Below are 12372 nucleotides of genomic sequence, written 5' to 3'. Positions count from 1 at the left end.
CAAACATTTGACACTTTTTAAATTTTCTATTTTTTACGGGTTTTAGGGTGTTTAGATAGACACTAAAACATCCCCCCTGACCACCCCCAAGCACCAGTTTTCATTGGGAAATAATTATTTTCTATTCGATTTTCCCCTGACTATGCCTCTGTTCATAATCGGCTCATAACATTGAAACTTCTCAATCAACTTCCTGTCCTGTCTGCTCGCTTATCAGGAGAATTCACTGAAAACAAAATGTAAGGTAAATCAAATCATTATGTGTTTCAGACAAATTAAATTATTTTTTAAAGCAATAATTTGCAGCTTTTATAATATAAATTAAAAGTCACGAGAAGTCAGATAATTTTATATTTAATAAGTCATTACTTACCAGAAAGAAGATAATATTTTTGTTATTAGAACATTCCCTTAAGATTTGCATTTTTTTTTTCTTTTTTTAAAACAATAAATTTTTAACGTCAATATTTCAAAGTGTTGCTTATTTTTACAAAGCTTAATATTTATTAAATTGACTATAGTCTGTTAATTTGTTGTAAAAACACGGTTAATTCAAAAATCATAAAATTTTACTCATTGAAACACCCTCCTTCAGGCCTCAAAGGGTTAACACTCGAAGAAAAGGAAATAAAAAAAAAACATGATTTGTGTGTTACAGAACCTTTTTTATTGTATTTTTAATCCTTTTTTATCTCATATATCTTCATAATGTATATAACATTCATAGTTCTAATTGATTTTTTACATTCTTTTATTTTTAATTTAAATTTTTAATCATATTTATAAGTGTTTTAAAACCCCGAAATAAGAACAAATCACCGTCATAAATATGTGTTGTGTGTATCATTTTTTTTTATACATTAATTCGTAGAATTTGATCTCATTCAAATTACACTTTACTATTTTTTTTAAAATCTTTTTACACTCTACTTTTTTCCATTTCAAAAAACTTTCCTTCTATCTTATTTCTATATTCACTTTTTTTTTAAATCTTTTTAATATGACTTTTTTGAATTTTTTCTTCTTTTAAAAGCTACTTTTTGTTTTGTTTTTTTTTTCACCGATTCACACTCACGTTATTTTCTTTACTTAAACATTAGTTTTCTTTCTCATGTTTGCCTAATATTAAAATATTTACATTGATTTTTTTTTCACTTTTTTCTTCTTTCAGTTAATTGATTAATGAGGATATTACATTTAGTTTTAGGATTAAGTTACAGTATTTTTCTCATTTCTTTAATTATTATTTAATATTACTTTTTTAATAGTAATCATTTTTTGTATTTTTTTTTGTTTTTATAAAAGAAAGAAGAAACACTAAAATCATAGTCTTTTGGGTACATTTTTTTTGTATTACACGTCTAACTGATTATTAATTCTTGTTTTTTTTGTAGTTTTTAATTTATCATAATCTCTCCATTATATGAAAAAAAATTGTCTGATATATTTTGGGACAGAAAAAATAACATTTTTTTTATTGAGGCTAATATGAAAGTTTTTTTCTCGTCACTGTAAATTATTCTGACCACAAAATTCTTTGTTACACAATAAATACGGCATTATCTTTCTTTGTTTTGTATCGTTATGATATTACCTACAATACACTACAATTAATTTGATTGCTCTACGAAAAAGAAAAATACAAATGTGCTTAGAAAAAAATTATACAAAAAACACGAAATTTATGTTTTTTCTTTAGTTTTCAATTTAGATTTGGATTTTTTGTTCTGAAAATAAAAAAGAGAAAAGGAAAAATGTTGAAAAAAAAACCTGTTACATGTTTCATTGTAACATTGACATGCAAAATTTGTTAATTTTGAAGTTTTTTGAACACACTTTAGTTATTTCAATAATCCTTTAAAAGTTTTTTTTTTAATGTTGTTAACATTATTTTATTGGTGAAAGAGTATGCGCAAAAGAAAAGAAGATAAAAATTTTCACGTGAAAGAAGAATTCTTGTTATTTTCTCATCTTGGATTTAATACTAAACTTTATCCTTTGTTTTTTTCGCTATATTAAAAGTTATTTCTAAAAAAAATTCATTTTGTAAATTTCAAATTTTGGATTTTGTGTGTCAAAAATTGTGACATCAATCTTTGCCTTTTTTGCTGCTCTATAAACTACATTTCTGCGTAATTACAAAGAATTTGCATGAAGTTAGTATCTTTTTCTTTTAAATTATATGGAGCCTAAGTATGGGCATTTATGAAATAATTCTTATTATTAAGAGATAGTCCCTCTTCTCATTGTATTTTTTTTTCTTCTTCTAAATGTAGTATTCTAAATTACGCTGTAGGTCTGTTTAATGTCTACTAACTTTTTACATTTTAAATATTTTTTGTTGTTGTTTTATTCCAAAAACATATCTTCAACCTTCCCTTTCTATGTTCTTTTATTTACTCTCTACTTTATGATCATTTTGCATTTTCTGCTGGGTTTTATCGACATTTCTTTTCCTTAATTTTTTTTTTATTTCTTTCTCTCTAAAATCAAACAAAAAGACAGCATGCAAAATAATTCCAAGAAAAAATCAAATTGTGAGAGTATGAGAATTCTTCATGGGTAACGGAATACATTTTAATTTTCTTTTTTCTTTTAATTCTATTAGGTACAGATATGTATACGGAAAGAAAAATTAAAAAAAAAGAGAAATAACCTACACTAGGCAACATATAATAAAATTTATTTTTATTTTTTCTGCTTAAAAGAAATTTAATTTTTTATATCAAACTTTTTTTTTTAATATTTACCACTTGGTAGTTTTGTGGGTAAAATTTCGTAAAAATGGTAATTCTGTAACGCACATTGACCAATTATATTTTATCAATTTTTTTTTACACATTTTATGCATTATTGTAATTTACAAAAGTATCCAAAATCACCATTTTAGAATCTTTTTTTTTCTTGGTTCAAAAGAAAATACGTAAATAAATCTTTTAAACTGGACATGAAACTGGTTTCATACTAAATTATATTTTTCTAAACTTTATCATAGAAGAAAGTGTCTTTTGTGTATTAAATTTCTCTTTTAGTATGACTATGAATTATGTTTTTCTTTTAAAATCACTTCCCACAAAATTTGCGAGAAATACCCCCTATTTGCGACGGAATGACTCCAAAATATTTTTGTTGCCTAGTGTAACACAGAATCTACAGAAGGTTCTTTTTTTTTGTTATCAATTTGTTTTTATAATCAATCTATGGTAAATGAAAAATAAAAATGAAATTAGGTATTAAGGTGCATGGTGTGGAATGAAAAATCCATCGGTGAGGCGTTGTCACACGTTAAATGGTCTTGTTGAAGGTTTCATCTTCATTTTTTTTTTTACTTTTGCTGTTGATTGGTAAATTTTTGCTAATAAGAGCTTTTTTTTACCAACATGCGGAGATATTTTATCTGGTTTTGTTTTTTTTTTGCTTTAATCAATAAATCATAATGGCACACGGAAATGCAGATTTGAATTTTTCTCTGCTAAACAGCGGGGACAACATAAAGGAAAAAAAAATAATAAACTGTAGAAGGAAGCAATGATGTGGGGGTTGGAGGGTCTAGGTATGTATTAGGTATTGATTATGCTGAATCTTCTTAGAGATACGAAGCACTCAATCATTTGTTCATGGTTGCAACTGATGGGGCAGTGGCAACATCTTGGTTGCTTGCATTGGCCGTGGCATTTGTTACACTGTCCACAGCGGAGGTTTGCGTGGCAGATGTTGTGCTTGTGTTGTAGTCTAGCTTATAAATAGCTCCACGTGTGGCATCCTCCATAGATGATTCCTGACAATCGCGTCCAGTATGCAACTGGGACCCGCAGTTGAAGCATGAAAGAACCATCTTTGTATTTGGGTACGTCTGTATGAAATGCTGCTGCTGTTGCGGCGGTTGCTGTTGCTGCTGCTGCTGCAGCGATGGGGATGATCTCATTGGTGGTGGAGCTTGATTTACAACATTACTCGGCGGATTGAGTAGTGCTATCTGTGCCGTTGGTGTGTACGGATAGAGAAACTCCCCGTTGGGTTGCAATTGATACGGATGCCGGAAAGTTGTGGTTGTGGCAATTGTTGTGGGTGATGTAATCTGCTGTGGCGCCATTAGGGGTGGCGGCTGCCGAAATGCGGGGTACGTTGTTTGAAATTGTGGTTGTGTCATGAGCACCATATTGCCGCCACTACTGCTCACCGTACCCCCACTCACGGCCCCACTAGCAGCTGCCCCATTCCCAAAAGCCCCCGCTGGAGCACACAGTTCCGCCACACCGGCACCACCATACGTAGCCGTTTGCGCGGGGCTAGCAATTGCAGCGGGCGGCGTGTAAATGTGCAATTTATCCGGATGGAGACGTGACGTTGTTGCCACGGCCGGCATGGCCGATGGTGTATCCGGTGGTGATAAATCATCACCAGCCGATCCCACCGAACTCCCGGAATCACTACCACCCGACTTAACCTGATGATGAACATTATCAAATGCCATATTATTGAGCGCATACGTCAATCCGGGCAGATTTGATGAAAAGTTACTTGACTGATGGTGATTCTGGTGCGTAGTACTTTGTGCTTGCTGATGAGAATAATTGCCACCAGACCCCTTTGTTGGCTGACGCGGAATTGTGTGCGCCGGCCGGGTATACCCATTCCGGCAAATGGTCTGCAATTGGTTCAGTGCACCATCCACATTCAGCATCATCTGAAACGGCGAACGTGATTCACCACGTCAACTTTTTTCATCATCTCCTTTTCCTTCTTCCCAATTTTACTCATTTTACTTTTTCTCTCTCTCTCTCTCAAATTCCACCAAAAGCCTACAAATTCACAGTCATACAGAGAAAATTATACAAACGACATCTTTTCTCTGTTGTTGTTGTTGTTTTTACTTTTCCTTACATCAAATATTGAAAATAAATTCAACGAACAAAACACTAATTTCAAAAAAAAAATAAATAAACATCCAAGAATTTACACGAGGAGATAAATAAAATTTCAAACAATTATGATATTTTTATCCAAAAAAAAAATATTACCACATTTTACGAAACTTTTCTCCAACTATTTCTGTATAAGACATTAAGATTAAATCTTTTGGAACTGGTGTAATAGAGAGAATAAAACTATAATAAAACCTAATTTATTTATTTATTTAAAAAATGTGCGTAAAATTGCATTAGAGAATTCTCAAAAGGAAAGTTTGTCTATATATGTATCTAATTGGCACTTTATTCCCCATAAAAATATATAATTCACATAATAACTATTTTTTCTGATGAATAAAATGCAACGCTTAATGTATGTAGAGTAATGGGAAATTCCCAAATTGTTATACATATTGGTGGGAAAAAAGAAGAAGCGAATTTAGGGGTTGAAAAATGCAGGGGCGTAGCCAGATTTCTACAAGGGAGCATTTTCATGATATTGTTTTTATGATTTAAAAGATGTAGAAAATAATTGAAAAACAACTTGTAACGCCCTGAGTAGGGGGGCGCCACAGGGCTTTGGTCAACTCCTCTAGTAACCTCAACCCTCGTAGTCCTCAAACTAAACTACAGAGCACTTTACACGCACAGCCATTCCCGCACAAGGCTGAGCTTCAACTAACTCTCTCTACACACATCAGCACTCTTTGCCATTCTACACTCATCAGCACTCTTTGCCGTTCTCTCATCTAATTACTCTCTCAGTGCTCTCCTACATTCTCTTGAGAATTCTCGTATTCTCTCTCACCTATTTGAGGGTTTGTAACCTAGAGGCAGAAGCCGTTGCCAAGGATACGCCAATCTAAGGATACTCACTCTATGAGCAGGTTAATATTCGCTGGATAGTGAGTCGGGCGCTACAAACTTAATAAAATTAATAATTTTTTACAAACTTTTGACGATTTTTTTATGAAACGTTTGACGGTAATTTTTAGCGTTTAACGATTCTTTGAAATATCTGACATTTCTTTTCTAACTTTGACATTTTTTTGTAACACTTTACTTTGATTTTAATGTGCAAGCTGTGTGGATGTCAGAATAACGTCTGGTCCGAGAAAAAAAAAACAAAATAGAAAAAGAAGATTTTAATTTCTGACACTTCTCTTCTGAAGCTTGATTTTTTAACGTTTGACGTTTCTTTTCAAAATTTGACGTTTTTTTTACTACACCTTTCACGTTTCTGTTCTAACGCTTATTGTTAGTTTTAAGGTATTAAATTGTTTTAATGATTGTGGAGAATTTACGTTTCTTCTCTAACAATTGGCTTTTTATTTCAAACGTTTGACGTTTCTCCTAAAGTTTAATATTTTTCATAATACATTGAAAATTCTTTTCTATTTTTTTTTCAATGTAATTATAAGCAAGAAATGAAATTTTTAGGGGATGTTTAGACACCTAAATACCCTCCCTGGCTACGCACCCTTGAAAAAATAATAAGTAGTAGTGCAATGTAAGAGTTTTAAGTAATCATCTTATTGCATCTTTGCTTTTATGCTTGCAACAGACTTGAGACAGGCGGCAAATGGTTCACCTATAAACCTCATTTTCATTTTAACAGAGCGTAAATTCGCGGAGGAGTTAAATTAATTATGTAAATTTTCCATCATAAATCATAACTTGAGTATTTGTGAAAGGATGTGTGGATTGAAAAGTAATAAGAAGTTACTAAAGTAAGTTTATATAGGTCTCTATAGTTAGGTCAACTCACGGCAAAAGACTGCAGGCAGTGCTAGAAAGCTGAAAATTGGCATAAATGTTCCTTAGGGCATATAAAGGAAGGAAAATGAGTGCGGTTTGGTTTCGTCCGCTAAAAAGCATATGGCGGCCAATTTTCAAAATGGCGTCCTTTTGAGCTATAATGTAATCTAAAGTTTGTCGTAGGTGGCTGAAATTTTAGTATGTTATAGCTGGCATCAAGACCTTTCCAACGATAGGTCATTTGACCTTTCTAGGTTACCCTAGAACCTGAGATATGAGCCATTTTTAGGTTTTTCTTTAGAATGCTCAATATCTCCGGTTCTAGCTTAACGTACAAAGGTCAAATGACCTATCGTTGGAAAGGTCTTGATGCCAGCTATAACATACTAAAATTTCAGCCACCTACGACAAACTTTAGATTACATTATAGCTCAAAAGGACGCCATTTTGAAAATTGGCCGCCATATGCTTTTTAGCGGACGAAACCAAACCGCACTCATTTTCCTTCCTTTATATGCCCTAAGGAACATTTATGCCAATTTTCAGCTTTCTAGCACTGCCTGCAGTCTTTTGCCGTGAGTTGACCTAACTACTATATTGTCACTGAAACATGCTGTAGTTACCAATATCTTAAATTCTTCTCCATTCAAACCAATTAGTATGATGATTTGCCAATAAATTGAATTGAAACAGATTTTTTCTTTTATTTATATTTTAATTTAATCTCCCATTACTACATCAGGAACCCTTAAATCTGTTTCAATTAGCATAATAATTTGTTTAGAGCCAATTCTTTACATGTGAGATGAAAATTTAATTTAAAAAAAAAATGCATAATTATCTCTTCAACTTCTCTTCTTCTAAATCCTCTTTAAAATATAAATTCCTTGAAAAACTAAGCTATATGGGGATAAAGTTTCATATTTTATTCATTTTTTTTTTCAATCAAAACTTTCACTTTCGTCAAGTCTCTTATTTGGGAGTAATTCTCTCAAAATGCGTCCATTTGTATCTAACAGAGGGTGAGGGGCGAAAGGGCAAAAATATTCTCAATCAGTCACTTACTTCTTCGAAATTCTTGTGATTCTGCTGCTGAACAAGAATGTCACTACCCAGGAGGTTCACATAGTTAGGTGGTGCTGGCATCGGTGGTGGTGGGGTTGTCTCCACCGACGGACGCCGGCTTACTCTTCGTTGCTGCTGCCCCTGCTGCTGATTCCCCGCCCGCATATGACCCTGTGGTTGCTGCAAATTGGTCCCAATGCCACTCCCGCTACTACCCGGCCCACTCCGCGTTGGACTCGTACTCCGACTTTGCGTTGGGGATGACGGCTGACTCAAAAGTGGCGACGTCGACTGTGTCGGCTGAGTTGTGTGCAGGGAGATCGTGTCCAGCGACGTCGGTTGCTGCTGCATAGCTGCTGGCGTCGCAAGATTCGCACCATGTCGCATTGTCCACGGTACGGTAGTTGGTGGCGGCCCTACGGTGAAATCGTGCTGCTGGATCGTCATACCGGGCGGCAGTTGCATCATTGTTGGATCCATAATTTGTGTAGCAAGTTGTGGATCACCACCCGGTATCATCTGCAATTAAAAATTCAACAAAAGACATTTTATTTTTTTAAGAAAACATTTAAAAGAAAATTTTTTTAGAAGTTCTAAAATCCTTATTAGACGCATAAAGCTTCATTTAAGTAGTTTTTTTTAAAGTAGTATTAAAAAAAGTAATGCAAGGCATCATAAAAGAATAGAGGAATCTATCATCAGTAGAAGTCATTTATGAGAGTAATCAACCACAAATAGGCTAATTAATTAAAAATGATTCACAAATTACCCTCAATTTAGAAATTCTATAAAATGTCAAGCATTCGCACTTATTTTGTTTTAAAATAATAAAGAAAATAATAATAAATAAAGAAAAACTTAATTTTTCAGAATTTTTAACAAATTTTGTAGACCTGATGAAGAGGGAAAAAAGTCTTCAAAACGTCGAATGTGAAACTACTAAAAGTCATAAATCCTGCTCTCTAAAAATTTTCAAAATAATTAGGTATTTAAATATGCCTTTTAATGACTCTAACGAAATATTTGTTACCATGTAAATCAACAGTTAAGAGTTTTTGTAGTAAATTCATTGAGATTTTTATCTTAAAAATAATTTTAAAAAATCTCCTCTCATTTTCAAACAAAATCCCTCCAATAATTCCGAACGAGAGATATTGAGAAGAGAACCATCAAGGTTTCTTTTATTGAATTTTGATGACTGTAGTTTTTGCAATTACGTCGATCAAATATGATTGTTTGGATACAAAGGAAATCTAGAAGTAAAAAATAATAATTATCATACCACAAGCAGAATATTTTTTTTATTTAACTGAAAGTATTTCTTTGGTAATGAATATTCACAAGTTTGAATCCTTTATGTTAAATTCCTGATAGAAAAAGAAGATAAAGGAAATGCTTTGAGTTGTTTTCTTCTCATGAAACGCACAAATGAGTGATCCATTGTAGAAAACAATTTTATCAAGAGGGGGACACGAGGGGAATAAAAGAAGCTTTCCGGATGGAACGCGTGCCTTTGTTTGAAGGAAAAGTCTTTATAATTTTTTTTTTCATAAATTTCTTAATAAGGATTATGGGATGCTGGATGATTAGAAAACATAAAATGTGAATTATGGAATTTGCTTTGAGAGCTTACCTGGGTGAATTGCAGTGGGATCTGGGATTGCATGAGCTGATGGTGGTGCATAGTGTGAATGCCCGGCGGCGAGGGCGTGGAGTTGGTCAGGAGTGGCTGCTGCGGCGAGATGTGGTGTTGCACTGTGGCGGCGGGTTGAGATGCGGGGCGACTTTCTTTGATTTTCGTGAAAATCTCAGCACACTTCATGCGCTGCTCAAACGAGAAGACGGGATGGTTGGTGGCCATCGTGTAGACAAGTAGGAGCTCCTGCAGTGGGTCCCCATCATTGAACTTGCTAAGGTCCCGCTCACCCCACGCATCGAGGGTGCGGAAGAGCTCATTGACGCAAGGGCGGCTGCAGACGCGGATGAGGGCGAGGTAGAGTGCCATTTTCCGGCGGATCTTCATGTCGGTGGGCTCGCCCGATTGACAGGAGGCAATGTCCGCCGCCAGCTCCGTGGGATTGTTTACCCGTAGCTCAATACCACGGAGCTCCTGCGAATCCCGCCTCCCTAGCTCCTCTAAGCACGTCCCGAGGAACCGCAGTTCAAATGGAAGGCACATATTCAGCAGGGTGCACATTGTGTCAATTCGTTTGTAACTTTCTAGCTCCTTGAACCACGAGACGACCGAATCCTTACAAATCATTATTCCCCAGCACTCATTGATTGGTTTCACGATGAAGCGATATTCCCATTCACTTTGCACAGTATCCACGTACACAGAAATTGTCCTCAAACACAATTTTTACCTAAATTCATGTATAATTTTTCAGCTTCTTCTTCTTTGCAACAATACAACCGTCAGAAAAAAACGCAAACTGTCAACCCTTTTTGGAGGTTAGAATGTCCCAAATTTAATTTTCCCCCTTTTCACACACTTCTAAACATTTTCCCATGAAAATTCCATTTTTCCACGCAAATATGAAAAATTACAGATTTTTTGCAACCAAGACTATGTCATTCCATGAATCCGGTTTTCCCCAAACTGAATGGGATGCAAGATACATTTAGTACAATGGAGAGAGCGAGAAGAAAAACCCATGCGGAGGTGTGGTACAAAACATTTTTATGCTCAATTTTTAAAATTTATGCTCAAAATTTCCCAAGTTAAAAACAAATTCCAAAAAAACAAGAATCTTTTGCGAAAAAAATATTTTTAATCAATTCTGAAATACAAAGATTATTGAGATGCGCCACAGAGCTTTAAAATCCATCATCATCTTCCTCAGCCATCTCCTTGGCAAGTTCTAAGTCTTGCTGTTCACGCTCGCGTCTCTCCTCGGCACTCTCGAGGTCCTTTCCGTAGGATTTTGGTGGGTAACGCATTGCCTTAACACTCTGATTGTGCAAATCCAAGCAGAAAGAGATACGCTGGTGGAAGGCCAATTGAGGCTCACGCGTGCTGTAGATATCGGTGCTGTCTTTGCTACGCATGAAGCCCTTCTCCGGATCAAGAGTGGCCTCAATTACACCATCCCGAATGGCCTTGGCTACAATAAATTCCGCATCTTCAGACGCATCGAGCCCCAACTTCTTGGCAATATCGCGCGGGGAGATGCGTGAATAGGAGAGCCCAATTGATCGAATTGCTGCTTTGATGACATTGTGGCGGAGCCTTATAATAAGGGTGTAGGTGTAGTCTTGTTGGAATTTCGGTCCAAAGTGCTCCAACACCTCACTGAATCGCTTCAGATTACCCAGACGTACAGCCTATGCGGGAAAAGATTAAATTAATATTTTTGTTTCCTTGAAATTCAAGGATTTTGTTCAAAACCTTACTTGAGTGAGCTGGAAATAGGGAGCTAATGATGGACGTAGAGCGGCTTGACGGAAAATTTGACGCTCCGGAATATCACCAAGCAGGAGCTCCACCACAATGATGAGCTTCTGCACGGTCTGACGGAAACCAATAGCGGCATTCTGGGGCGCCTTCCGCAATGCCATAACGAGATTTTTGTGTGCCTGACTGTACTCAAGCTTAGCTCCCTTAATCCGGCCAAGGTAGTACAGGAATCTCGCCCATTCATTGTTACTTGCTGATTCGGGGAAAACAGACTTATTCACCAGCTTGTCTGCTTGATCGTAGAGGGAGTAGTGAAGGTAGTTTCTCAGGAGACAATTGATGATAACAGCCTGACCCTCAAAGTCATTCCGTAGCGTTGCAGTGCGAAGGCGAGCATGCAAAAAGCCACGGATGCTGTCCAGCTTGTTGGTCAGCTCAGCCACACGGGAGTGGTAGAAGTATGCCTTGGCTGCCAGCAGATCAAGTGTGCGGCGATTTTGCGTGACAATCTTATTCATGAGAGCTTCGGAGCACTCTGATGCCTTTTCGAGATTTCTCGCATCCAGAAGACGCACCAACACGAGCAAGTGGTAGTAAGCATCCACTTCCGGAATGGGAGGCTTTGTGGCAGCTCGTGCGCGTGGAACTTCGGGTTCTGTTGTTCCCGGTGGGAGTTCCTCCACAAACACAAGGATAGCATTCCTGTCCTGCCCCGCGGGATAGAGTTGCGTTGCCAGGGTTCTCATGACTACTGGGGTTGTCTTCTGACGCGTATTGGGTAGAGCTCGGAGCACACGTAGAATGAAACGGGGCTCCTTGCTGGAGACTGCCTTCTCAATTTGCTTAGCATGCTCCCGAAGCTCCAGCACGGACAAAACATCAGCTTCCATCTTCAATTTCTCCGGATCCGGTGGTGATTCTGCATTCTCCATCTCCACATCCTGCACCACGGCTGCTTCTACGGCTGGCTGCACCATTTTTTGGGGCACAAAACACTCAAAAAATTATTCTTTATTTTGAAGAAATTCTAAAGTTGGAAAAACTGCAAGTAATTGCGGAGTGAAGTTGGCGCAATGTCATGTGTGACAATCACAAAGTTAGGAAAATTTCCGAGGAAATACCCCATGGAGAAAAAGGGCCGTAAGATATATCCCACGACACAAAGGAACTTTTCTTGTGATTTTCCTCCGTTTTTGTGTGATTGAAAGCAAAACAAAGAAGAAGAAAGTATTGACATGC

At 36.3% G+C, this 12372-nt stretch overlaps 3 protein-coding genes across 3 annotated transcripts in view; 1 reads left to right on the top strand and 2 right to left on the bottom strand.

Moving 5' to 3' along the window:
- The window catches only part of LOC129790342 (clavesin-2-like), an 891203-nt gene that overhangs the window by 172097 nt on the left and 706734 nt on the right, over positions 1-12372 (top strand). The window lies entirely within an intron of this gene.
- Positions 3402-10311, bottom strand: LOC129790179 (uncharacterized). Its single transcript, XM_055827553.1, has 3 exons — positions 9367-10311; positions 7734-8252; positions 3402-4687 (listed from the first exon to the last, which is right to left on the bottom strand). The coding sequence occupies exons 1-3, from the start codon at positions 9994-9996 to the stop codon at positions 3608-3610; spliced, it is 2229 nt and encodes a 742-aa protein (XP_055683528.1). The 5' UTR covers positions 9997-10311; the 3' UTR covers positions 3402-3607.
- LOC129790249 (probable 26S proteasome non-ATPase regulatory subunit 3) lies at positions 10488-12342 on the bottom strand. The gene is made up of 2 exons (XM_055827680.1): positions 11130-12342; positions 10488-11060 (listed from the first exon to the last, which is right to left on the bottom strand). The coding sequence occupies exons 1-2, from the start codon at positions 12108-12110 to the stop codon at positions 10554-10556; spliced, it is 1488 nt and encodes a 495-aa protein (XP_055683655.1). The 5' UTR covers positions 12111-12342; the 3' UTR covers positions 10488-10553.

Source organism: Lutzomyia longipalpis, chromosome 2, assembly GCF_024334085.1.
Source record: "Lutzomyia longipalpis isolate SR_M1_2022 chromosome 2, ASM2433408v1".
Lineage (NCBI taxonomy): Eukaryota > Metazoa > Arthropoda > Insecta > Diptera > Psychodidae > Lutzomyia > Lutzomyia longipalpis.
Note: the sequence above shows the minus strand (reverse complement) of the source record. Positions and strands in the feature narration are given on the sequence as shown.